The sequence below is a fragment of the Salminus brasiliensis genome, chromosome 9, assembly GCF_030463535.1.
Source record: "Salminus brasiliensis chromosome 9, fSalBra1.hap2, whole genome shotgun sequence".
In the NCBI taxonomy this organism is placed as follows: Eukaryota; Metazoa; Chordata; class Actinopteri; order Characiformes; family Bryconidae; genus Salminus; species Salminus brasiliensis.
In genome coordinates, this window is record NC_132886.1 from 13,066,993 (window position 1) to 13,092,604 (window position 25,612).

The window sequence follows — 25,612 nt, forward strand, 5'->3', positions numbered from 1 at the left end:
AAAGAGACTGTGCACCTTTTTGTTATCCATTATACAGCAATGGCAAGACTACTGCTTACTGTTTATTGTTTACTTTTACTGAAGGTTATTATTTAACTGTTTGAATTATTTAAAATTCTTATTTTTGTGCCATATGGGTTGCAGTCCAGCTTCTATGCCTCTAGGTCCGTCCTTTGGCTGCTAACACCTCTACTCCAGGATTGTTGCTGTTCATTTAAAGCGTAAATAAAGTGTGGCCATCGCTACTTGCCTTGTGTAGTTCTTCTTCATTCCTGAATTAAGCTCAAGTGATGCTTCTCCATGATCCTGTGCTCATTCAACAGACATTCAAATGTTTGAATTCTTGTTCCTTTATTTAGTTTGCATGTCATCACTTCTGAAAAATCAAGTTTAGCTGGTTTCAGGGGGTCTAAGCTGGGATCAGATGGTAAAAATGGCTGAAAACCTGGAATCTAGGTGAATACATGCTGGTATACCAGCTGGTCTTGAGGTCTTGACCAGCATAGCATACATTTAAGGTTGATGGACTAGCTGGTCTCGCAGAATGGTCAATCTGACCAATCAAGATTGACTAGTTTGATAAAGCTGGTCATACTGGTCAGTTACGTGTAGGGCATTTAGTTCTCTAAACTTACAAGGGTAATGGTATTACAGAGGTCGGCCCAATGACTCTTACTGGTGTAGCAGCATTGGTGCCACTCAGACCAGGAATCAAACCCCAGTCTCCCACATGGTGTGGCAGCTCATTAGCAGGTAGTGGGGTCATCCGTTGGGCCACACCAACTGGTCAGCTAGATTAACCAGCTTGAGGGACGTTCAGAACTGCTAAATCAAGACTTTAACTCTCAAACTTCTCTTTCAACACAATGATTTCCCCTCCTAAACATTACTTTGTGCAAAAAAAGTATTCCAAACCATTCTGAATCATCTCTGTTGGTACAATCATCACACAATATAAAACGGACAGCTGGTGTCTTCAGATGATAAAGAAAAAAAAATCAAACTAAACAAAGAAAAAAAAAAGATTCATGAGGTTTTGGAGTTTTAATGAGGGTGACCGTGGGGCTAATATGTAGTGTAAATGAGAAATGGCTATTTGGACAGTAACTGGCCTCTATTTCTCTGGCGGAACGTCCTTGGCCTCTTCAAGCTCGGGCATGCTGCTGTCCTCCTTTTCGACCTTCTTCTCACTCTGCTTTCCATCTTCCTTCTTTCCCTCTTCCTTCTTTCCCTCGTCATCTGTCTCGTCCCAGTCCGAGTCGCTGATGTCATCATCCGAGATGTACCAGTCCGGCTTGTCTTCTCCTTCCTCTGTGGTGACGTTGTCCACCACCTCTGGCTCAGGTTTGTGTTTGGGGTCCTCCAGCTTTCCCCAGGCTACGGGGTCCATCTTCTTCAGTGTCACCTCCACTTTAGAGGGCACCATGTTCACAACGCTTCTGTTTACATCAACTACCTGAAAGACATCCAACCCACCACAGTCAGTGGGACTGATAGACAGATATGGCTATATAACCCTCTAAATAATCAATGTGGCCTGTGCAAAAGTTTGAGCAACATCAATAGTCAAGACTTGGTAGATATTTAGCCCCCCTTCAGCAGAAATCACACTTTGCAAATCCTTTTATAGCAGTTAAAGTATTTCAGTATTTTTTTTTCTCCTCTAGTCCTGAGATGTTCTTGGGTTGTCTTGCTACAAAGCTTATTCCAGGTCTATCCTCATTTTTATGATGTTTAGGATCAAGGGACTGTGAGCGCTCTGCCAGAATCCTCAGTTTGCGTCTCTTCAAGTAGTAAATGGTGGGTTTTGAAGTATGTTTTACATCATTATACTGCTGAAGAAGTCATCCAGTTTCAGTCTGAGCAGATAGTTTGATATTTACATTCAGGATTTGCTGGTATTTTGTAAAAACCCACTCTTTCCTCCACTGCCACTGGCAACAGCACAACCCCAAAATACTACAGATCCACCCCCATGCTTCACAGTTGGCAAGGTGTTCTTTGTGTGGAACAGTTCCTTGCTCACTCAACCCTTTAACTCTGTACCTAGTATGAGTTAGTGTGGTAGGTATGCTATGTGTTTTATTTATTTATTTATTCGTTTAAATGATGGACATTCTGTCATTGTTTGATGGAGCTGAGCAGTGTGTTGAAGAATGAAAGAGTGACAACTCTTACCCCCCACATGTGGATGTCCTTGTGAAACACCTTGTCATTCTCAAACTGAATATGGCACGTCAGCTGTAGCAGTACAGAAAAAAACAGAGATAGATTAATGGGTTACCTTACTTGCACACTTTGTTATGTATTGTTGCCACAATGCTCCAAGATGGGACACTTGCAGAGACACATCCTATAGCTCCCATATTTCCCTTAAACAACTTTCTCCATCACTGATACTTGATACTCAATACCTGATATTACTTTACTGTTATAACCACATTATAGTACAGTTTGTGCCTTTATGGCAGCCCAGGGTCACCCATAACCTTTATTAATAAACAGTTAAACAGTTAAGGCTTTGTTCACATTGCAGTGTCAAGAACTGGCAAAAAAAGGGTGATTATTTTTTTCTAACATCAAGAAACACCAGCTACTAAACAACAATACAATTTCTTTTGTTTGTTTTTGTAGATGTGTTGTAAAATTGAAGCTTAAGTACAACTGGGGAAATATATCTCCTTATATTTAATAGAGGCAGAAGTGTGATGGATATGTGAAGGTTACGAACTCACCACTGTGCGGTTGGCCTCCACATAGGAATGCTCAGGGCTGGCATTCTTGGCATAGATGGTGACCACCACCTGGTTACTAGTCTGGTGCCAGTCATGTCGACATGCCACCTTCTTCTTGTCCTGTCGACCAAGAGCAAAGGAGCGGCTCATCCACCAAGCTAACAGTCGTTTGAGCTTTCTTTAGGACATGGGGTAGCATTATGCCAACTGGCTCCATCTTAGCTGTTAGCCATGTTAGCAGTCAAATTTCAAATTAATCACAAAGCAGCTTTACATAATTGGTAATTAATAAAAGATAGAGACAAAAAAGAAATAACATAAGACATGAAGGATTAAAGAGCGAGCAGCCAATGGCAAGAGTGCCAAGGAAAAACTCCCTCAGAGCTGGAGGAAAAAATCTTGGAAGGAACCAAGACTCACAAGGGGGACCCGAGCCATCCTCCTCTGATCAGAACTATTTATTAATTATTGATAAAAGTTACCAAACCATCTATACTGCTCTGAACTGCTCTGATCATAATCATAATATAATAATCATGGTGTAGAAAGTTAATAGTGGTGAAATTAATAGTGGCAGATAGTTAAGAGCAGTGTTGGCTAATGACTTGACGTAGACTATGGTGCACACTGAAAAGAAGCACAGACGGAACAGAGTACCTGTTTTGGGATCCAGCGATGCTTGCCTGCAAAACAGCCCTTCTGATCCAGAAAAGCATTGAAGTCAATGGTCTTTATGCAGCAGCAGCTCCAGTATTTATATCTGAAGACCCGTGGGAACAGATCTTTAATTAATTAGAAGTTGTGTACTGCATCTCACAGTCTGTGACAGTGACTATAAATAAAACAGACTAAACTGTGACTAGTTAACAGCTCGAATTAAAATAGCCCCATGTGAATGAAGCTCATAGAGTATAATGGATTCAGATGCCAATATAACAGGCATCACACCGGCTAATATTATCATCTCTGATTTCAGAGCATTATTATATTAAAGATAGATTTTGTTCACTAATTCAGCGATTAGCTAAAATTCAGGAGAAATACATGCTTAAATCATGACTCTTAGAAATACATCAAAGAACAGAATCTCACCCCTCATGAAAGACTGGGGCTCCAGGGTGATGTGTGCAAATCTCAGCATCTGTCTCTGGGCCCTGGTAAAGCTATGAGCACACACACACACAGCATTGGAAATCAGTCATTTTCATAAATCACCCACTTCCACCTACACCTGCACATACACTGTACAGAGAATCAGTGATTTCCAAAGGCATTAGCAGTCAGTCTGCCTCTGCGCCTCAGAGAGCACAATCCAGTGACTCAGCAGCTTTACACGGATGAAAAGGTTGACAAGCTGGAGCACCTGAGCAGGCTTCTAGCTAACAGAGAACGTTATAGGAACGTTTCTAACAGAGAACGTTATAGGAACGTATCTAAAAGAGAACGTTTCTAACAGAGAACGTTATAGGAACGTTTCTAACAGAGAACGTTATAGGAGCGTTTCTAACAGAGAACGTTATAGGAGCGTTTCTAACAGAGAACGTTATAGGAACGTATCTAAAAGAGAATGTATCTAACAGAGAACGTTATAGGAACGTTTCTAACAGAGAACGTTATAGGAACGTTTCTAACAGAGAACGTTATAGGAACGTTTCTAACAGAGAACGTTATAGGAGCGTTTCTAACAGAGAACGTTATAGGAGCGTTTCTAACAGAGAACGTTATAGGAGCGTTTCTAACAGAGAACGTTATAGGAGCGTTTCTAACAGAGAACGTTATAGGAACGTTTCTAACAGAGAACGTTATAGGAACGTATCTAACAGAGAACGTTATAGGAGCGTTTCTAACAGAGAACGTTATAGGAGCGTTTCTAACAGAGAACGTTATAGGAACGTTTCTAACAGAGAACGTTATAGGAACGTATCTAAAAGAGAACGTATCTAACAGAGAACGTTATAGGAACGTATCTAACAGAGAACGTTATAGGAACGTTTCTAACAGAGAACGTTATAGGAACGTATCTAACAGAGAACGTTATAGGAACGTATCTAACAGAGAACGTTATAGGAACGTTTCTAACAGAGAACGTTATAGGAACGTATCTAACAGAGAACGTTATAGGAACGTATCTAAAAGAGAACGTTATAGGAACGTTTCTAACAGAGAACGTTATAGGAACGTATCTAACAGAGAACGTTATAGGAACGTTTCTAACAGAGAACGTTATAGGAACGTTTCTAACAGAGAACGTTATAGGAACGTTTCTAACAGAGAACGTTATAAGAACGTTTCTAACAGAGAACATTATAGGTCTGATGTGATAAACACTAGCGCTATGGAAACGTTTGAAGTAACATTCCCAAAACTAAACTTTAAAAAAAAAAAAAACACGATACAACTGATACATTCACTAAATGGACAAAAATATTGGGACACTTGCTCATTAGTGGCTTCTTCTGAAATATAAAATATGTCTTCTCATTCATGGTTTCTTCTGCTTTTGTTGGAGTAACTGTCTGTACTGTCCAAGGGAGAAAACTTTCTATAAGATTTTGGAGCACTGCTGCGGGGATTTGACTTACTGCATTCAGCAATAACAGCATTAGTGAGGTCAGGATGCTGCCTACCTCATCTCTAACTCCCCAGCTCATCCCAAAAGATTTGGATGGAGCACCATCAATCACTCCAGAGAACACTGCTCCACTGCTCCACAGCTCAAATGCTGGGGGGAGGTGGGGCTTTGTACCCCTCTAGTCCACACCCGGCATTAAGCACAGTGCTAATAGCTTTATGTTTATCTTTTCCAGAGAGTCCTGTTCTGTTGGAAATTCCTTCTCCACAGGGACTAGACAAGCAGTATTTGTGCATTTGCACATCTGTGTCAGCAATGTGTGCAACTAAAAGCAGCTGAATGCATTCATTAGAAGGGGTGTCTACAAACATTTGGACATATAGTGCAATCACACTGATGCATAATATTTAATGAATATGATAAAGACTAAAGAATTGGAGCATTTTTAAAAATGCCCATATTCAGCTGTGAGAATAAACAAATAAACATTACTGGAATGTAAAAAATGCTCGATTTAATGTTCTAAGATTCAGAAAACTGTGACTGAAGGTTGCTGCTTCAATCCCTAGGACTGGCCAAATGTGTCTAAGGTGCCCTTGAGCAAGGCACCTACCCCCTAATTACTCCCCACCAGGGTGCTGAGGTGGCTGTCAACCGCTCTGGGTGTGTTCTCAGTAGTTGGACATGAATGAGCTACAACTAAGTAAGGAGGATCACACACCTAAAGCAATTAACCTGTGACAAGTCTGAGCTAATGGACATGTTCGCACAGCAATCAGCAATGGCTTTCTTCACACCCACCTTTTAGACATGCAGCCCATTATATTCACACACAGACTATTAACCATCATCCCCCACTTCCAGAGAGATACTCTTAACAGCAGGAGGAGTTCAGTTTAGCTCCCATTAGGGGATATAAACCTGCAGCCTTAGTGATAATGAGACTAATTCTCTTTAATCCTACTGCAGGGCCTCTCCGGGGGCTGTGGGGTCAGAGGTGGCAGTGTTCATAAGAAACATAATAAGGCTGCAGGACAGGCTGTGGATAAGAGGCTTGTTCATTAGCTCTTAAAGACTGAAGCGAGTAAATTATATTTAGCAAGTTTGCAGTAATACATGTCTAATGATGTTAATGAACTACTGAAGTCTTAGTGCTGCTGCTCTCAGCTTAAAAAAAATGTCTTACAGAGCGTACATATCACTAGATAGATTTGTTTATTAGAAAAGTTGTTAAACAGCATATCATCATTAAAAATGACTTAAAAACTTAAAAATGCCAACTTTACAGGAGAAGAAAACTACCTTCCTAACGTTCAATGGGCATCAATGTAATAATTTATTAAACAATATTTAATTCCACGCAATTTCAAAGAATTGCTGTTGACACAATGAAAAAAACAACTGCCACATTCACATTATCACAAAATCTGCTGTGCCCATTTTTCACCACTAGAGGGCACTGGCACTTCATTTTGGGATAAAATATTTAGAATAAAAACATCTGTAAATAATACATCAGTGACCAGGCCGGGAATGTTGCTGATGCCTCTCTCTGGGGATGCACATGGGCTGTTAGAGTGTGAGCATTTCTTATGTTTCCTAGATTAAATACGAGGTTTAAATAAGATCATTCAAAGAAATTCCATTCTTACTGTTTTGCATCCTGCGTTCTTGCACTTCGTCCCGACAATGACTCCTTGGTTCTCTGCAGGACAGGAAAAGGGACAAAGTGTACTGAGAAGAGGGGAAGAACACATGTCTCCACCTCAGACTGTAGAAGGCCTACGTAACCCTGAGAGATGGTTATTCACAACGGTTCAAAAACACATGCTGGAACACGTTCCTCAGAACAGAACAAAAGCTATGAAGCAAATGAGTGAACGGAGCGCACTGGGCCTCCTGAACCCCAGACCTTAGAGAATTTTCAGCAAATGTTTATATCTCTGCTGGCACCCTGTATCTTTTGGTTAATGTATGATAAATTTCATGCAAATGGCAAATTTGGCATGTTGGCTGTGCTATTCCCCAGTAGATGGATGAACAGATAAAAGGCTTTATGGTGCTACAGAAAGCTAGCAGTGAGGGCTCACTGTCTTTGAAGACTTCCAAGACAAAGTCTTGGGAACCTAATACCCTGACTGGTATGGACATTTTTTAGAGTTTAAGAAGCTAACTGATAATATTGGCTGATAGGCAGATGAATGTCTGTCCTCAGCTGTCACACTTCTTAAATTAAGATAAATTACAGAAACTACATAAAAAAGATGGTAGGAGATACCAGAATTCTTTACTTTTGGGTTATTTATAACCTCTTATTTTTAATAGTATGTTTTTGTTATTGCAACCAATGATAAGTTTTTACAAGCAACTAATTAAAACCAGTTTTATGAGTTCATCCAGTATTTCCACCATGGTAAGGGAAGCCTAATATTTTGGTCCCAAGTTCCAATGTCTATTGTCAGGGGATCACAAATTCAAATCCCAGCAATGCTGCAAACCAAAGCGGTGTTAATTATCCGTCATATGTTATAGGGGTGTTATAGGTCAGCTGAGTCTGACTGGGACACACTAACAGCAGTACTAGAGTTCATCAAGCATGAAGTGGCAGTGGAAGTGGAAGTTAATGTGTGTGTAAAGATATCGAGAGAGAGAGAGGCAGCTCACCTGTCTGCTCCTTCTTTTCTCTTTCACTGATTTCCATTTTCTCCAGGATCTGAGCCAAAGAAGGAGACACCTTTACCTTCAGCTTGGACTTGGGCTCATCTGAGCTGCAGGAACAAAACACCACAAACAATTTACTTTCTGTCCCTTAAGAAGCTCAGAGGAACAGTATAGACCCCTCCTTGTCAAATAATCCCCCAATAAAACCCCTCCTGTAAATAATCTGTCCATAATATTGTTATTGCTTTTTATTACTTCTATTATTTATATTGCGTATATAGTGGTAATTTATCTACGTTTTTGCATCTGAGTGTCTTGCTATCCCTTTCTGCTGTGACACTGAGAATTTCCTCACTGTGGGACTAATAAAGGGTTATCTTATCTTATTTTATTTTATCAAATGTCCAATCAAAATCCAGTAGAGGATTTTACTCTCAGAGGGGCAGAGAGAGGTTTTAGAAACTGCTCTTTTAAAAACTACTATTTTAGAGATGCCAATAGGTTCATGTTTAACTGCTCAAGAGAGTCATATATACTGGCACTTTTTCTCTTTATGTACACTGTGTGTGTGTGTGTGTGTGTATACCTGGGTCTCTCTTTCTGTAGTGTTTCAGCAGATTTAGGGCCCCGGTAGATGATCTCTTTGCTACTGTGTTGTTTCTGCTCTCCTTTTTCAGACGTCACCTCCGGCCTCAGGGGTTCCTCTGGCTTGATGTTACTATGGCGACCATGGACACAACCCTGGCATCCACAGGCAGCACATTAATAACAGTCTTATTTAATGTGTAGCTGGTTGTCAACTGCAAAGACTGTGATGCCATTGAAGAACCGCTATTGACTCTACAAAGAACCATGTTTTAATAGAGTACTGTGAGCATGAAGAACCTTAAAATGGTAAAGGTTCTTTAGATTTTACACATCGTCATTACAAAATGCTTTTCATGGAACCAAAAATGGGTTGAAGCCATCTAAAGCACCTTCATTTTTAAGGGTGTATTTACTCTGTAGTACCGGGCAGCTGGTGATATTCATCTGTAGTATTACACAGAGATTAACACAGTCCACTCTCGTGGATTTCTCTCATACTGGGGGAAGCTAATTTGAATGGCATCTTGAGGCTTTGTGTTTTGTGTATTTGAGATGGGTCTTTTACCTTGATGGAGAGAAACTCTGAGAAGTCTGTAGTTCTCTTCTTACAGCAGGACCAGCCCTGAAGAGAGAAAGAGCGCTGCAGGTAACTACACTATAAACTACACTTCATCTGCAATGCAAGGACAAACCACATCATGTTATAATGCCATAGAGCTGATAAACACAGACGGATTGTGGGGGAAGATATGTTAAGAATCCCTCTGGAGAAATCATCATTCATTCATAATTTGTCATGTTTTATATTGAATACTTGGTTTCTTATGAGATCCGTTATTGGTCAAAGTACCAATGTACATTTTATGTCCAAATGCTTGCAGACACCTCTTCTGATGAATGTATTTAGCTACTTTAAGTTGCCAATAAAATAATGCCAGGTCTAGGCTAGAGGGGTATAAAGCTCATTGAGCTGTGGACCAGTGGAACTGCTGTGTTCTCTGGAATGATGGTGCTCCATCCAATAACTTGTGGGATGAGTTGGGGAGTTGGCAAGAAGGGGATTATTCAACATCCTGACCCCATGTAACGCTTTTGCCACTGAATGCAACCAAATCCTCACAGTAATGCTCCAGAATCTAGTAGAAAACCTTCCCTGGACAGTGGAGACCAGCTCCAGTTACTCCAGCATAAGCAGGGTAACCTCTTTAATATCCTTGGATTTAGAAGAAACAATGAATGAGCAGCTGTTCCAATATTTTTGGCCATTTACTGTAATTTAATACAAAATTAAGGCCTGTATATTTGTTCATACAAAAGAAAGGCATCAAGTTATATACACACACTTTACAAAACGACAATATGCAAACTCAGTTAAAGGAATTGTGATGTCGATGTGACCAAAAAGGGGGAGGGGGGTTGGGGACAGTCCAAGGGACAGTGATCTACATAAACATACAAAATTCCTTAGACCACAGCTATCCACAAATGTAGATGTGGCTTCATCATTTGATTGGAAGAGAGAAATGTGTGGACACCTTATCCTGAGGAGGCGGGGAGCTTCTCACCCTGTTGTTTTCTAAATCAGTGCTGATGGATTTCCAGTGGAGAATAACCACAGATAATGTGGTCAGTGTATCAAGTACTTGCCTCAGAGTGAGATCTGTGTACTCTGGGCCACTGCCAGCTTACCTTGAGAGCATCGTGAAAGATGGGTACTCCTGGGTGATAATGACACGCATCTACAGTGCGAAAGAGAGAGAGAGAGAGAGATAGAGCGCGAGAGCAGGATTAATAACAGTGCACTGTCACATCCTATCCCTTTGTGCCTAACTGTGTGTGTTGTGTGATGTCACACACAGGCGGTAGAGTACCCAGCTGACCAAACAGACGAGTCGCTGAGGACATTTATGGCAGCTGAGAACAGCTGTGGAGAGGACTCTTATCAGGTTCTTCCTCTACAAACACGTGGCCCAATCACCACACGCTGTATGTGTGTGGTTTTTATATTATAATACACAATTATAGTTTTACAATGAATTCATATACAGAGCTCAGTGCACAGAAAAGCTACACTGCCCTGTATCTATAAGAAAGGCAGTGTCTGAAACAGATCTAAATGGGAAAGTGCTGACTATGTTTTCATCTTGTGAAGGAAATGGCTGGACTTTGTCAGGACTAGTGATTAGTAAAGGTAAACAATCAAAGGCAAAAATATTTAAAAAGTCCAATCTTACCGTCTAAGTTCTTGTCTTCATCATACCTTTCCCCGCAGCCTCTGTTATAACACAGTAGAGCCATTCTGTTGTAATCCGCTCTTAATCAGAATTGCTTTTTTTTTTTCTTTCACTCCACAGTGACTCCTGTTCTTCTAATCCTCTGCTTCTTCACGGCAACTTAAAGACTCCTTCAGTCTCCAGAACATTCAGCTGTGGGGAAGGAGAGATCGAGAAAGTGAGCTAGCATTCAGGAAGGTACAGAGTGGACTAGAGAGTGGGGGAAAGACAGGACTGCCTGAATGAAAACTAAAAATAGTCAACCCCCTCCTCACTCCACCACCTCGCAGCTGTCGGGTTTTATCTGAAGTTTGACATTCCTGATGTCCAGAGATCCTGAGAGCCACTCAGAGCAACTTCCTGAATTAAAGCTGGAAAAGACTAAAGGATTAGGAAAAGCTAAGGGGAGGAGTTATTATAGGTATTATGTCATTATAAGTAACTATTTCAATGAATCTGTAATATAAAAGGAATTATCAGCAATATGCAAAAAAAAAAAAACATCAACATGTGCAAATGTAATGGCACATTAAGCACAGTGACACCGCTCTGCTCTTTTAATGATAGGTCCCACTGTCCTCTTAAATCAAACAAATCCCAAATAAGAAAATTGGTCAGTGTTGCATTTTTATAAAGACATTTCTTCTTTAAGAACAGCTGGCGAATGAGCCTATAAAGTTCATTCCCCCCAATATATTAAATTCAGAAAATTTACATTGACATAATTTGGCTGATGCTCCTTTCCAGAATAGCTTACATTTGAATCCTAGAATGTAGTGTTAGGTGTCTTGCCCCAGGATGTTTATTGGGGTGGTACAGCTTGTGCAGCCAGGCACTTAAACCCTAGTTTGCCCTACCATCCACCAAACAGTAAATGTAGTTACAGAAACTGTTTTATAAGGTTGTTAACTGATTGGAAAGGATTTGTACCTTACTTTCACATAGAAAATCAACAAAGTGTGTCATTCGACCGGGAGGACCTAACTTTTACATGTACTTATACAATAAATACAATTTGAGAGTTTGGGAGATACAGACTGAATGAATTGGCGAAGGTATCCAACCATGCAGGAAACAATATTACATTATGCATTTATTTGTTATGAAAATCAGATGTGAAAATCAAGAAGCAAAACACAAATTATAATAAAATTAAGTTATTTAAAAAAAAAAAAAAAAGAATGTTTTTTGTGTAATGCTACTTGCTACAGCACAGTGTCAAATCACTACTACTGGAGATAAGCCCCAGTGTTGGGCAACTTCAAAACTCCACATGCAGCTGGATATTTTAGTGTTTTGAGCTTTAGGCTTCTGTCCACATGAACAGTGTTTTAGGTCAGTGAAAGTTAAGATTTTTAACATTTTTTGGGTGTGTGTGTGTGTGTGTGTGAGATCCAGTTTTGGAGACCTGCTGTTTAAACGACACACAATAAGGGAATCTTGGTTGTTGAAAGGAAAGTGTGGTGCCCCCCGCCTGCATACTAGTTTAATAGAATACTGATTAGTTGTTGTGTATGAAGTGTGTAGTATAAATAAAAGTGGTAATGTTGAGTATACGCTAATGTCCAAGACACACTTAAAACCGGTCGATGGACAAGATTACCCAACAATGCAATGCAATCCAGAGAGGGTGCAGCTACTCACGTCTGGAACTATTAGGGAAAATAATGATGGATAATGAACTGCAAGTGCAGTGGAGATGGTGGCACAAAAACTTGCAGTGACGCATGTTGGCACAGCAACTTATCAGCAATCACTCGCTGATAGTGCAGAACAGGCATTTTAACATTTTGTGTACTGATCTGCTAAACCCACATTATTACGATCAGTATATAGTACATACCTTATAGTATCACACAGGTGTTTAGGGCTGAGTCTGACTTCTCGTCTTGCTGTCCACGCTGTCTCAGAAGGCAATGCAGTGACAAAAGTCTCTGTAACCGAATCACAAAGACAAAAATACATCCTAAGGCTGGTATCAACAGATCACTGCTACATATGAGTGTTTAGGGGTGTTGTCATTAACAATCAGCATTTTTGCCCAACAAAACATAAGGCTAGATTACTTACTATACTTCAGACAGCACTTGGTGCCTTCCTTCTTATGTCTCGTTTGGCCGTTGTGCTGCTTCTTGATGAACTTTACATCAAACCATGTGAGGCTTTATCACCCTCTGCTGGACTGGCATGATCACACAAGCTGTTTTTGCATTCTCGTACAGATGAAGAGATTTAACTACAATTACAGATTTTTTTCCCCAGTTCTCAGAAATCATTAGAAGACACTGAGAGGTTTCCACTGGCTAAAATATTTGAGGGAGGAAAAGGGTAAACAAAAAAAACAAAAACAAACAAACAAACAAAAAAAATATATATATAATAATTAATTCATTAATTAATAATTAATTAATAAAACAAAATTACCAAATGTTACTAATTAGTTATTTAGTGGGAAAGAAAAGTTCAATACATAAATAAAAAGGTAAAAACCCACAGCAGACCCCAAGCGTTAAAAATGTGTCCTTTATTAAGAAATTGGTGAGCGCGAGCGATAAATCGATATATTCACAAGGCATTCATTCATGGTTCATGGTAGGAGCTTGCATCACAGATAGACAACATAACCAACAGAAAAAAACTAAACGTACAAAAGAAACGACTCGAGCAAAACGCACAGAAAATTAAAACCTATCAGACTAGCACAGCCAACCACTGATAAACCAGTAAAAACAGGAAAATACACAGAAGAGCCCATTACATCCACAACGACAGTTTGCTTACTCAACAAAAAAGCACCATATTTAATAAGTCTTTGCAAACAATACATGGAATTCAGGAACTTGGATTCCTCAAGCATGTCAGATAGAAAAAAGAAACCCAACGCATGCAGGAAAAACAAACGAACCTCAACAGAACCAACAAACTCAAAATGGAATCACGTCACACCTCTTGGTCCTGAATAAAGCATCTCATTGCAGGCATAGAAAATAAGACTGAACGTTTAAACGGAACCAGGATCCTCGGACCGGTGGCTTCAAACCAGTGCACAGAAAGGCAGTTTCAGATGCAACGTCAGAAGAGAGCCTCTCTCAGGCCTCAGTTATGGGTGAAAGGAACAGGTCAGTAAGTCCCACAACAGTGAGCTTTCAGCTGTTCTTAGCAACATTCATCAAGCTGCATCCACCATTCATGAGGAGTTAGAAACGATGACGTAAGGAAAAAAAGTTGATGTATGAGGAGCTTATGAAGAATGAAGGTGTTAGAAGATTCACTGTGAGCCTCACAACCCTGTCTTAACATGCTGGACCATAACTTCTTCCCACCCTTCCAAAGCATGGGAGAGAGTCTGTATGAGCAGTTTCTGTTATTGACTACTTGTCTTCACAAGTTATAATAACATGGACCTCCACAGACCATTATGGGGGGTGGGTGTTAAAGTATGTCCTAGGGATGGATTCCCTCAGATGCTGTAAAGTCTTGAATTATCATTTGATGTGGTACTTTAAGATCATGATATAGCATTTTTATGGAGAAGAACCACACATATGTTCTAAACTCTGGATCCATCCTCTCAAGAAGCCCAACTCATCTTCAGTTACTTTACTGTAGGATTAGCACTTTGACATGGCAGCGTTGAGAGAAGTACAGCCCCATGAAATTCATGAGGTCACAGAGGTCCCAAGTTAAGTGCAGTCTGGATGGGGTTATATGTGCAATATCAATGGGGTGAGTGGTGGGGGGTCAGTCCTCGTGAACTGCATCACCCATAAAAACCCATTTAAGTGCAACTACACATACTTGCCTTTTGCGTTTCTGTGGATGAGTGCATTCTCAAACTGAGATCATGATTTTAAATGAGAGATGAGAAACATACAACAATTAATTTAGGAAAGAAAAAATGATTTTATTTCAAAAGAATGAAGTAAAACAAAAAAGCCCATGATTTAATGTAATGCATTTCCATGCTTATTAAAATCATCATATAATTGCATAAATAAATAAAAAAAAATGTACAAAGGGGTTCTCCACAAACATTTGGAAGGTTTCCCCCCCCCACCCCAATTCTCCTTCTCATTTGGCATTGATGATAAAACTAGTAACATTTGCAGCCTTCCACCCCAGGGCTAACACAGACATGACAGTGTTTCTATTGTATATTTTTTATATATATATATATATATACCTATATATAAATGCAAATATCTCTTGTTCAAAAAAATTAAAAGCTAAATTTTAAAAAAGAAATGAATAAAACAATACATTGCAGCGTATGGGTATATACAGAATATACGAGACAGCAATCAAAAAGTTGAAAATCCACAGAAGTAAAATAAAAACAATAAAAAAAGAAAGAAAGAAAGCGTGCACAACATCTGACACAACCGACAACCACATAACCCACAAGGTTTTTCCCTAAAGGCTCCCTGGTGACTCTGAGGTGAGAAGGACCCTGTATATTCCCATTAAAGTGGCCTTCAGCCTTTGTTCCACAGCCAGAGCCAGAAGTACCACCAGTTGCTGTGGTCATTCTAGAACCTGTGTCCCTAAGAATACTAGAGGAGGGCAATTCTAGAGCTCTAGAACTTAGAAACTTCTGTGGCTTAGAATTGTAGAACTCCTGCAGCCAAGAATTCCAGAGGAGGAAAACAATAGAATTTAGGTTGCCATGAATTCTAGAACGTTGGTCCCCAAGAATTCTAGAGGAAGAGAATTCTAGAACCCATCGTAAAGAATTTATGAACATCTCTAAGGCTACAAATTCTAGAACTCCTGCAGCCACAAATTCCAGAGGAAGAGAATAATAGAATTTTGGCTGCAGAGAATTCTAGAGGTGAAGAATTCTAGAACTTCTATCTCAAAGAATTCTAGAGGAAGAGTATTCCAGAACCCATCTGGACAAAACACATAGAACATTCTAGAACTCCTGTGGCTGAAAATTCCAGAGGAAAAGAATAATAGAATTCTGGCTGCAGAGAATCTGAGTGGCCAAAAACTCTAAAAATGCGATGAGAAGTAGTTCAGCCGACTTTCTTGCAGTTGGCTGTGGAACAGAGGCACTAGAGGCTTTCTAGAACCAGAGAGCCAGCAGAAGACGCAGCTGATCTATTTGGCTCTTGACCCCAGCACTGAGTTCAGACTGAAAGCTGGGTTTTTGCGACCTGTGCAGACCAGCTGGAGGTTTGGAGGACATGAACCTGCCAGGAGCTACCACTAGAGGCCTCAGTTCAATCACTTACAGAACAATACGAGAGAGAGGGAGAGAGAATGAGAGAGACCGAGACATCTGGAATTAAAACTGCTGGCTCCCACTTACACCAGTGTGGTGACATTGCTGCTACACGCCACTAGAGAGAGCTGAAGTAACACAAGCGTAATAAGTGCTATGTACTTTCACCAGGTAAAGCTTGGCACTGCTTTGCAACAACATAACCAACAAATGGATGTGGCAAATTCTGCCACTTCTGTCGGCCTCTTGTGAAATGACTGCGGCTGGCGAGTTGATCGCAGTCTCAGCCCCGACACATTAGACCTTTGGCATGTCTCCGAAAAGTTCCTGATGATACTGGAATGAGTGAAGAGCACAGACAGGATTGTGCAGCTTTAATGGAAAGGGACACAACACAGACCATGCACCTAAACACTGAACACAGGCAAGTCTCTGGCTGCTTCTCGACAAACCCAGCTCAGTAACCTCCATGATACAGGACGAACGGACAGCCAAGAACAAACATGCAAAAAGGAGGAAATGGACAGAAATACAGCAAGCGTCAGAAACCCTGAAATGCTACAGGAAACAGGCTGGCAGACCTTACTATTAAAGAAGTGTGCACATCAATCTGTGCCAAAAAAAAAAAAAAAAAAAAAAAAAAAAAGCAAGCCGGAACTCCCAGAAGCTCTGAAGATCTCCATGGAAACCTAGGTTTGTGTGCAGACATACACACAGATGCAGACTGAGGCTGGTTCTCTCTTCCACATGCCTGCTTAACAGCTCTTGACAAAATCAACACCTTTCCTCAGCCCACCTCCACTGTGTAAACCAATGACGTTCACTAGAGCGCTTACTACTGCACCTGGTGCACCTATTTTCCTATGTGTGGTGGTGCAGCACAACTGGGAGACAGAAATCAGTCAGTCAGTGTGGCAGAGTTTGGTTTGTGAAAGACATCATAGGCTGCTGTAAACCTAACAGGACTGAAAAATCTGCAGTTCAGCTGCAGCATGCGAATAAAACCGGTATTAGCGCTTTAGCCAGAGGTTTAAAGGAGTCTAACGGAGGGCTTATGTGGGCTGCGGGTTGGCCCGAGAGTAGATAGAGCATGAGGAACAGACACTCTGTCTAGTTAAAGAAATACCCCAGCTGGGTCATCCTGCTGTTTCAGCATCTGCACATTGGCCCCGTTGCATTACCAGTTTCAGGTCTTGTCTAGGCACAGAGAACCGTGGTCAAATCTACTGTATGCTACAGCTGCAGTGGCATCCAGGCAACCACATACACACCTTCAGCTTCAGGGGCCTCTTAGCGGGTGGTGTTCTTAAGATATTCACCCTTATAGCTCATAAGTTTAATCCAAGTCTTATAGGCTTGTCTGTTCACTCTCTGTGTCCATATTTGCACTGCCGCTGGGCAGTTATTTCCAGTCATACAAGATATATAGTCTCCTGATTTATAGTTATAGTATAGTTTTTTTGTTTATTATAGGAATGAACTGAAATGAGAATGTACAGACACTTGATAGGGGAATACATCTCCAAGCCGTTCCTCGATAGTCTGTTTTTTCATGTACGTATCTGTTGATCCTGATGCATAAACATTCTTAAAACACATTCTGGGTCTGCCTGGAACAGCATTACCAAGAAAACTAATGCAAGACATAAAATGCAGACATTTTAGCCCAGTAGCCCGGAGACCTAAACCTTAAAAATTAAAGGTGCTACGAAGGGTTTCTTTGAGCTAGGTCACAGAACGAACGTCTTTTGGTTCCATTATGACCCACTTTTTGTAAGAGAGGTGTGTGTGAAGAACCTTTTAGGTTCCAAGAACCCTCTCTTGATTTAAAAACTTACACTTTACCAGTTCTTCACATGCACACATCTCCAGTACAAACAAAGGTTCGCTATGCAACCAAAAGTGGTTCTTCTAAGACACTGCCCATAGGGAACCATTAGCACCTTAATTTGTAACAATAAAGGTCACCAAATACTGGGATCTAAACATCTGTCAGATTAGCCAATTATCTGCCCGTACTGATATGACTCCAGTATCTGTGTGGTTACTGTATACTTTGTAGAGTTACTATGAAATAATGAACACATTTTTCTTTCTCTCTGCTTTGGAAAAACCTTCAACAGCAGGTGTGGAGTTGCCTCATACAGTCCACAGAGCACAGGAGGAACAGAGGTTGCGCTGCTCAAACCAACACTGTGCTGTTTGTTCATCTGAATGCCCGTCACGCTCGCTCACCCTCTCTCACTCTCTCTGCCTCTGCCACATTCTAGAAAACATCAGAGTTGCAGTGCAATCGGCTGCAGTCGCTCATCATAAAGCGTCCGGTCTCTGTGGTTCTTAAAGCACGCAGTACAATAAGACCGTTCGCAACCTCTGCCTGATAAGATATATGCCTATGGATGTGTCTAACAATTCCCCATTCCATGCCTGAACGCTTCGTAGCCACTGTGCCTCCGCCTCCTCTTCTTCTCTCTCGCCTCTTTCCTCCAGGGAGGTGGATAAAGGGGAGAGAGGAGCTAATTAAAGAGGCATCAAAGCATCACCTAGACTGCACAAGCACACAGCCTGATACAGTAAAGAGCAGAGCTAGAGACTGGCCACACTGGCACACGGGAGAGCAGCCGCCCAACTGGCACGCCATTATGCTCATCAGAGACAAAGAAAGAGACACACAGTGAGAAGAAGAAAGAAAGAAAGAAAGGAAGGAAAAAAAAGAGACGAGAAGACAATGAGGCTCTTTCATGGGGACGTCAGGGACCTGTTCTGTATGTGCTCCGAACACAAAAAAGGCATTCTTCACCAACACTTCCACGACAAAGCTCACATTTAGTGGATAGCTGCACGTCCGGGAGGGAAAAACAAGAACTGGCAGATGAATTTCAGCAGCTAATTTCAATTAATAATATTGGCACAAGCTCCTCTTCACACTCCCCATAGCCAGGGAGAAGATTTTAACATGGCTATGTGCCGTGCAAAGAGGGGGGGGTGTGTGTGAAAGAGATGGCATATGTTCACACAGAACGCTAATCACAACTTCGGTAAATTTGGCAACTTAAACGAAAGCAGACTTCATGGCATTTTAGCAGTAAAAAAAAACAACAACAACATGGCTTTCAAATCCATTATTAGCCAATAACCAGCGCACAAATTAAGTGCACCATTAAAAGAAGGAAGAATGTGAGCGCAACAGCCCTGACCTCTCTCTAATCTCTCCCTCCGTTTCTGGGTGGGAAGCAAATATGCTGCGTAGTTAGCGGAGGAGTCCGTGGCACAGCAGTAAGGAAGCGTTCGGCTTTCATTTCACAGCCAGACTGAGGAGGAGACATGTTTTATTATGAAGGAGTTCTACAAGCTCATATAAAATGGGGGGCAATGAGTGAAGAGAGAAATGTTCTTAATGGGAGGTCAATATGAGCATGCACGCACGCACGCACGCACGCACGCGTATGAACATATGCCTGAAACAGCTACCCAACACTTTAATCACAAGAAAACTGGACAGAATCGGTTTTGGGTGACCAAACAAAACAGAGGCCATCATCAGTAACTTTAAAAGACATTAGACATGATCTGAAAATGAATGAGATTACTGACCGTACATCCAAATGGGCAGAGAGACCAGCTCAGTGTGATTTGGCGGAACTAAAGTGCTTAAAGGTGACGTGCACCACAGCTACTGGTGATGAACACTTTCCCTTGTTCTTGAGACGGAAACAAAAACAGCTCCATGGGCGATTTGTTTGAGAGAGCACCGAAACATCTAGCAGGTAACGCCTATAATCCTACATACCAACCAGACTAGGCTAGGGCTGGGTGGGGAAAGCATCCAGCCTGTGGCTCTGTGCCCAAACAAATAGTGTCCCGAGGCGTCTCTGTAACATACACTCTTAAAAACAAGCAAGAAGGGTTCTTTAGAGCAAGGTCAGGGGAAAACCCCTTCTGGTTTTATACAGAGCCATTCAGTGGCTGGAGAAGATCCTCAAAGGCCTTCCACTGAATTTAAAAGGTTCTATACCTACTGAAGATTTTCCCCTGAACCATTTAATCTTTGTTTTTAAGAGTGTAATAGAGAAACTACATTAACCACGTGTTCTCTGCCATACTGGCAATGAACCTGATTAAAAAATGACCGATTCCTTCACAGACAGTCTTTCAGATCATAACCTGGGAAGTATAAAAACAGGGAACTGCTATCTCCCTTGGCTTTACAATCAGACAAAACTAAGACAAACAATGAAAAATGAGTAACAGGCTGTTAACACCCTACTGCGGCGTGTGTGTGTGTGTTTGAGAGCGCAATTTTAGACACTGAGGTGAGCAGTCATGACAGAAAACACCCTTGCTTCTCTCCAGAACTCCTCCCATATGCATTTCTCCCTCTCCTCTCTGTCTGCGTCCCAGCCTCCTCCTCAGGCTCCCTGAATTAGGCGGTGGATGGTTTTCCTCTCCTCTCCTCTTCTCTTCTCCCTCTTGATCACTCGCTCAGTGGGTTTTTTTGCCATCCTGTTTGGCACGCCGCTGCTCGACGCTATTACATGAACTGCATCTGCACCAAAGAAAGGCGAGAAAGCAGGTTAAAACCCAGACAGGTTTTTAAAGCAGTTTAAAGACGATAAATTCCTACTGCTGCTGCAAAATCCCTAACAGGATTATTTGAGTATTTCAGTACTTTTCGGGATTCTGATAATGCCACAGGTATTTTAACACATTTATCTGACTGTGGCAGTGGCTTAAATTTCAGTATGGTCATTATTTATTCAGGGGTCATTGCGATCTGTCCATAGTAGCTGTGTTTGTTTGGTGTGTGCAGAAAGATTAGGGCAAAACGAATCAGCTGGATCAAGAGTGGTGCCTGGTGAGTTTTTGAGTCCTCTGCAACATTAATGTGAATAAGGAGTCATCATAATTATTAAATAATAGGTAAACAATAACAGCAATACATAGATTATTTACATACATAACTATGAAATAAAAGAATAGAGGATTATGGAAGTTAATCAATTTTGTGGTCTATATGTTTGCTTGTAATAAAAAAAAATCCTGGATCAATATTTTCTGGATGTAATAAATATAGTATAATGACGTATAATGAAAGTCATATATGCATATATTTTTATTTTTATTGTATTGGTCAGAAGAACAGGGTTCTTTGGCAATTATTTGATGGGACAGGCTTTAACGGGATCAAAATAAAATTTAGTCGGCATTAGTAGTAGTATTTGCACTTTTACAAGAATCTTTAAATTCCCACAGGCACAGTCATTCCAATAGCACAGCTCTGAAGAAATAAATAAATAACTCAAACTAGCCATGGCAGATGGCGACGATGAGGATTTTCATCATTGTACTACTCCTGAGAGAAAAACTGAAGTTTCTAAAGCAAGCTTAAACAGAAGTTTTGAGTTTTGAAAGCAAGTCTAATCAGAAGCTTGAGCTTTGGGAGTCCTCTGGTGTGAAATGCAGCCCTTACTCAGGCTACAGAGAGAGGCCGGAAATAAAAGTAAGAGTCATTTTTTGAGGAGGTTTCAGAAACACTGTGCCGTGGTTGGCAGGTGTGTGCATGTGTAACTCTATGCCCATAGTGTACCTGTAGCGACAAACATGCAGCAGCACACAAACACAACTGCAGTAATACTCAAACCCTTAAAGCCAAAGCATTAAATGGGTTACTAATGGCGAGGGTTCAGTGTGCTTGCATGAGGACTGTACCGAAAGGATTACTGGGTCTGAACACGGACTTGTTAAGAATGTCCTATTCGGGTGTGTATGGATGCGTACCTGAGCTCCAGGAATTGGAGCGAATGGGTTGGTGGGTCTGAGAACAGGCTGGTTGTACATCATGGGCTGTGGGGTCATAACTGGAACCCCTCCCATCTGTCCCATTTGTGGAGGGACCTGACATGCACAGACGGACACAGAGTTAAAGGTCAAATAAAAGAACAAAAATCAGACTGTACTGTCCTTAAAATGTTGCATTCAATTAGAAACCAGGATTTGAGCCTAAAGGCTGTGAAAAGCTTTTCTTTAAAACTACTGGAGGATTAAGATTAATCAATAACTGAATATCTTTGGGATACATTTAAAGCAAAATGCATTATTAAATGATGTGTGTTCATTAAAATATTCTTATTTTGCTAATGCAAACATTACTGACTGCATTATCGGTGAGCTTAGCTAAAGTTTAATATAACAGACTAGAGTGTGTTGAATCATATGCTGCCAGGCTTGTGATTCTGGCACAATGAATAAATAAATAAATAAATAAATAAATAAACAAACTTGTGAAACTAAAATGTATAAAATACACTATGGAAATAAATGAACAAAGGTTTTTGGACATAAAATCTGTATAAAACCAAGCACCGAGTCATGCAGTCTGCCTTTACACACATTACTAAAAGAATGGGTTGTCCTAAAGAGCTCCAGCGTTGTGCTGTACCAGTGCAAGTCAGTTTGTGAAATGTCCTCCCTCTTAGGTATTCCACAATCAACTGTGAGTGGTATTACTGAAAAGCAACTCAGCAATGAAATGGTAAAATTACAGAGCGGGGTCGCAGAGTGCTAAAGCGCATGGTGCATAACGCTCTGCTGACTCAATAACTGCAGATTTCCAAACCTGCTGTTAACTATAGATTTAGAAAGGAATGTTATAAAAGCCCTTGTAGGTGTAATGCGTAGGTGTCCTTTTCACTTTTTATTTATTTTTTAAAGACCAGGATAAGTGGTCTTTTCTTGATTCACAGATTTATACAGTTGAAAGAATACAGGCTTAAGATGTGCAATGAGAAGAAGACAATTTCTGCTTATTCAAAAAGTGAAAAATAATATGATAAGCAAAATAACTGTCAGCATTTTACTTATAACTGTGCAGCCCTAATCTTATTTGAGTCTGACGGTCAGTGGGTGGCTGATTGTACTCACCATTCCATACACAGGCACTTGAGGTGTGGTCATGGGGAAGGCCATGGGAGCCGGGGCCTGCTGGACACAACAGAACAGAATGAATGCATGCAGAGATCGCGCACACCATGAGCACCGCATTTCAACCGGACAGACCTTCTAAATAAGTGGCATCTAACGACTACCTCTCCACAGGACCACCATGGTTTCATTATTGGCTCCTGCAGGCTGTTATGGAAGGGTTTCCTCTTACGCACAAAGGGCCAGCCTCAGTCAAGTGTTTTGTTCTAAACGTGGACTAAAGCACTACTGGAGCTGGATCAGTTTGATCAGAAGAGGTTCTGTAAGAACAAATGAATGATCTGTTGCGCTGATTCTTATGGGATAAAGAATGTATCACTTGCCCTGGCTGCACTTTTTCCATAAACGGTATTTTCACTACACAGTATATACAAAGTTTATTTGATAAATGTTATTTGTATAAACAGATTTTTTTAAAGGTTCACAGCTGTTGTAGCTTTTATATTCTGGTTGTTGTGTTTGACCATGTCACAGTTTTGAATAAGCATTGAAAGGCTTTGGCTAGTGGGAAGGGTGTATGTAAATTTTGGTGGCGCTTAGGGGTTTTGGAATTGGCTCATTTTACAGCTCTGCCTGACTAATGCTGGACCTCCAAGCCCAGATACTAGCATGTCCACACAGCTACAGACAACACAGATTCATAATGGATTACAAGACACGTCAGTAATCTATTTAACTACAGAACCTCCCCAGACCAAACCAATCCAGCGATGAAGCAACAATCGCCCTCAGCCAAGACTTCAGAGGAATCGAGGTGTGTTTGGGCTGGGTAGAGATGAAAGCAGAACAGAAATGTTTTGACACACACCAGCCCTTTGTTAATAAGGCGGAGGCCTGGTGTGCTAATAGAATATAAGGGTGAGACGGGGAAGTAATCTAGTTCTTTTCTGAGCACAGAACTTTGCAAATCAAAAAGCGCCAGAGTCACGACCTCATACTGTACGTAGGCACATTCTGCTATGCAGCAAGGGGAAGCGTGTGACTGAGGCTGCAGTCCAAAAGGGAGAGAGCGAGCAGGACAGAAGCAGTGCAGTGCAAGAGCAGATGGAAGTGAGAGCACAGCAACAACAGAGACAGAAGACACACATTCACATGTACAGCGGGATGAACAAACACACACAAACACACAATGTCTACTGCTTTCACAATGCATGAGAGAGGAGAGAGAAGTCCAAGGGACCCCACATGGTGCAGGGAATGTAGAGGAGAGCTACTCCTCTATTCCAACAACTCAGAAGAGGTGCGTGTGAGTGTGTGTGTGTGTAAGACAGAATACTCTTAAGCGATACTCCAGGGATTATAATACAGGCTGCTCCGTTACATTGGGGTACTTACATAACCAGTATAGAACATTCCACTCTGCTGGGTTAGGCACGGGGAGGGGGGGGACGACAGAGAGACAGAGAAGAGAGAGAGAGAGAGAGAGAGAGAGAGAGAGAGAGAGAGAGAGAAAAGGCCAGAATGGAAAAGGGAAAGACGTTAGACATGAGAAAATGCCATGAGCCAGTTTTGACCACAGAGAAAGCCAGAACAGCGAGAGAGAGAGAGCGAGAGAGACAGAGACAGTGAGGAAGAAAAGTCAGAGTGAAGGAGAGAGGAGGGAAAGCGAAAGGTTAGTCTGAAGCACACAGTTAAACAGACAATGATGTATATCGGTTCCTGCAGTGGTCAGGTCATAAACCACAGCTTGCTCCTATTTATTCTAATGGCATCCATGAAGGAACCAGACAGCACATACACACATCACATCTTCATACCTGGAACTGCAGAATATGAAATATGCTACATATGAAAATATAGTCATCACAGTACTGTGTGTGTGGCCATCCAGGTTTGGGCCATCCAGGTAAAAATTTGTGTTTGTAAATAGTTAAATGGAAAAAATGTTGCAGAATTTATATATATATATATATATATATATATATATATATATATATATATATATATATATATATATATATATATATATATATATATATATATAAAAACCCAAAAAACCCACCACCTCTCCCGGAGTTATGTAGAGGTTAGATTAGACCTCAAAAGAGCAGTGCATGTTGTGCAAGATGGTCCAAACATCAGATACAGAAGCCTTTTGCAAGGAGATATGAACCACCCCCCCCCCCCCCCCCCAAACAAGAACGTAGATACTATTCGCTGCTACAAGCTGTGTTACACCAAGTACTGACCCTGCAGGGTGCCCAAACTTATGCTTCAGGCCTTTTTCTCATTTTTAACTTTATGCTTTTTTGGAAATCAGACCATATTTTACTTGCTTAGTGAGTTTCTGTATTCACAGTAGGGCAAAAGTACATTTGTATATGAGATCTTACAAATGACCACCTTCACAATATTGCATGCAGGTTACCATGTGATTTCACCCCCCCCCCCCCAAAAAAAAGAAGAATGTGCACAGGTCATTTGTGCAGAAATGGTTTGGTTTACTGAGGGATGGCACTCAGTCTTTTAGCACATTATGCAGTAGAAACATCACAATTAAAGAAGTATGGCAACTTTAGCTCATCATCTCAAACTAAATAATCCAGTGCAGTTTGCTGGGTCAGTTAAATAAGCA

At 41.0% G+C, this 25,612-nt stretch overlaps 2 protein-coding genes across 14 annotated transcripts in view; both read right to left on the reverse strand.

Annotated features, from left to right (window-relative positions):
* Nucleotides 1-332: 332 nt before the first annotated feature.
* Nucleotides 333-13,257, reverse strand: LOC140562080 (cysteine and histidine-rich domain-containing protein 1). 2 transcript variants are annotated; one of them, XM_072687477.1, is made up of 13 exons: nucleotides 12,900-13,257; nucleotides 12,673-12,763; nucleotides 10,791-10,982; nucleotides 10,246-10,295; nucleotides 9,122-9,178; nucleotides 8,555-8,709; nucleotides 7,972-8,075; nucleotides 6,960-7,012; nucleotides 3,828-3,898; nucleotides 3,393-3,495; nucleotides 2,736-2,855; nucleotides 2,179-2,241; nucleotides 333-1,456 (listed from the first exon to the last, which is right to left on the reverse strand). In XM_072687477.1, the coding sequence occupies exons 3-13, from the start codon at nucleotides 10,852-10,854 to the stop codon at nucleotides 1,115-1,117; spliced, it is 1,182 nt and encodes a 393-aa protein (XP_072543578.1). In that variant the 5' UTR covers nucleotides 10,855-10,982; nucleotides 12,673-12,763; nucleotides 12,900-13,257; the 3' UTR covers nucleotides 333-1,114. The 2 variants fall into 2 exon arrangements, with proteins under 2 accessions (XP_072543578.1, XP_072543577.1); XM_072687476.1 differs by having other exon boundaries at nucleotides 12,673-13,257.
* An 81-nt stretch (nucleotides 13,258-13,338) lies between these two features.
* The window catches only part of LOC140562077 (phosphatidylinositol-binding clathrin assembly protein), a 77,533-nt gene continuing 65,259 nt past the window's right edge, over nucleotides 13,339-25,612 (reverse strand). For 6 of the 12 annotated variants that reach the window (XM_072687467.1, XM_072687468.1, XM_072687461.1 and 3 more), the window contains 4 exons: nucleotides 24,373-24,399; nucleotides 22,978-23,034; nucleotides 21,835-21,951; nucleotides 13,339-20,602 (listed from right to left, as the gene is read on the reverse strand). In XM_072687467.1, the coding sequence (XP_072543568.1) occupies nucleotides 20,588-20,602; nucleotides 21,835-21,951; nucleotides 22,978-23,034; nucleotides 24,373-24,399 (216 nt within the window). In that variant the 3' untranslated portion in view covers nucleotides 13,339-20,587. Of the gene's footprint in view, nucleotides 20,603-21,834; nucleotides 21,952-22,977; nucleotides 23,038-24,372; nucleotides 24,400-25,612 lie in introns of all 12 variants that reach the window. The other 6 variants (XM_072687471.1, XM_072687466.1, XM_072687460.1 and 3 more) reach the window with 3 other exon arrangements.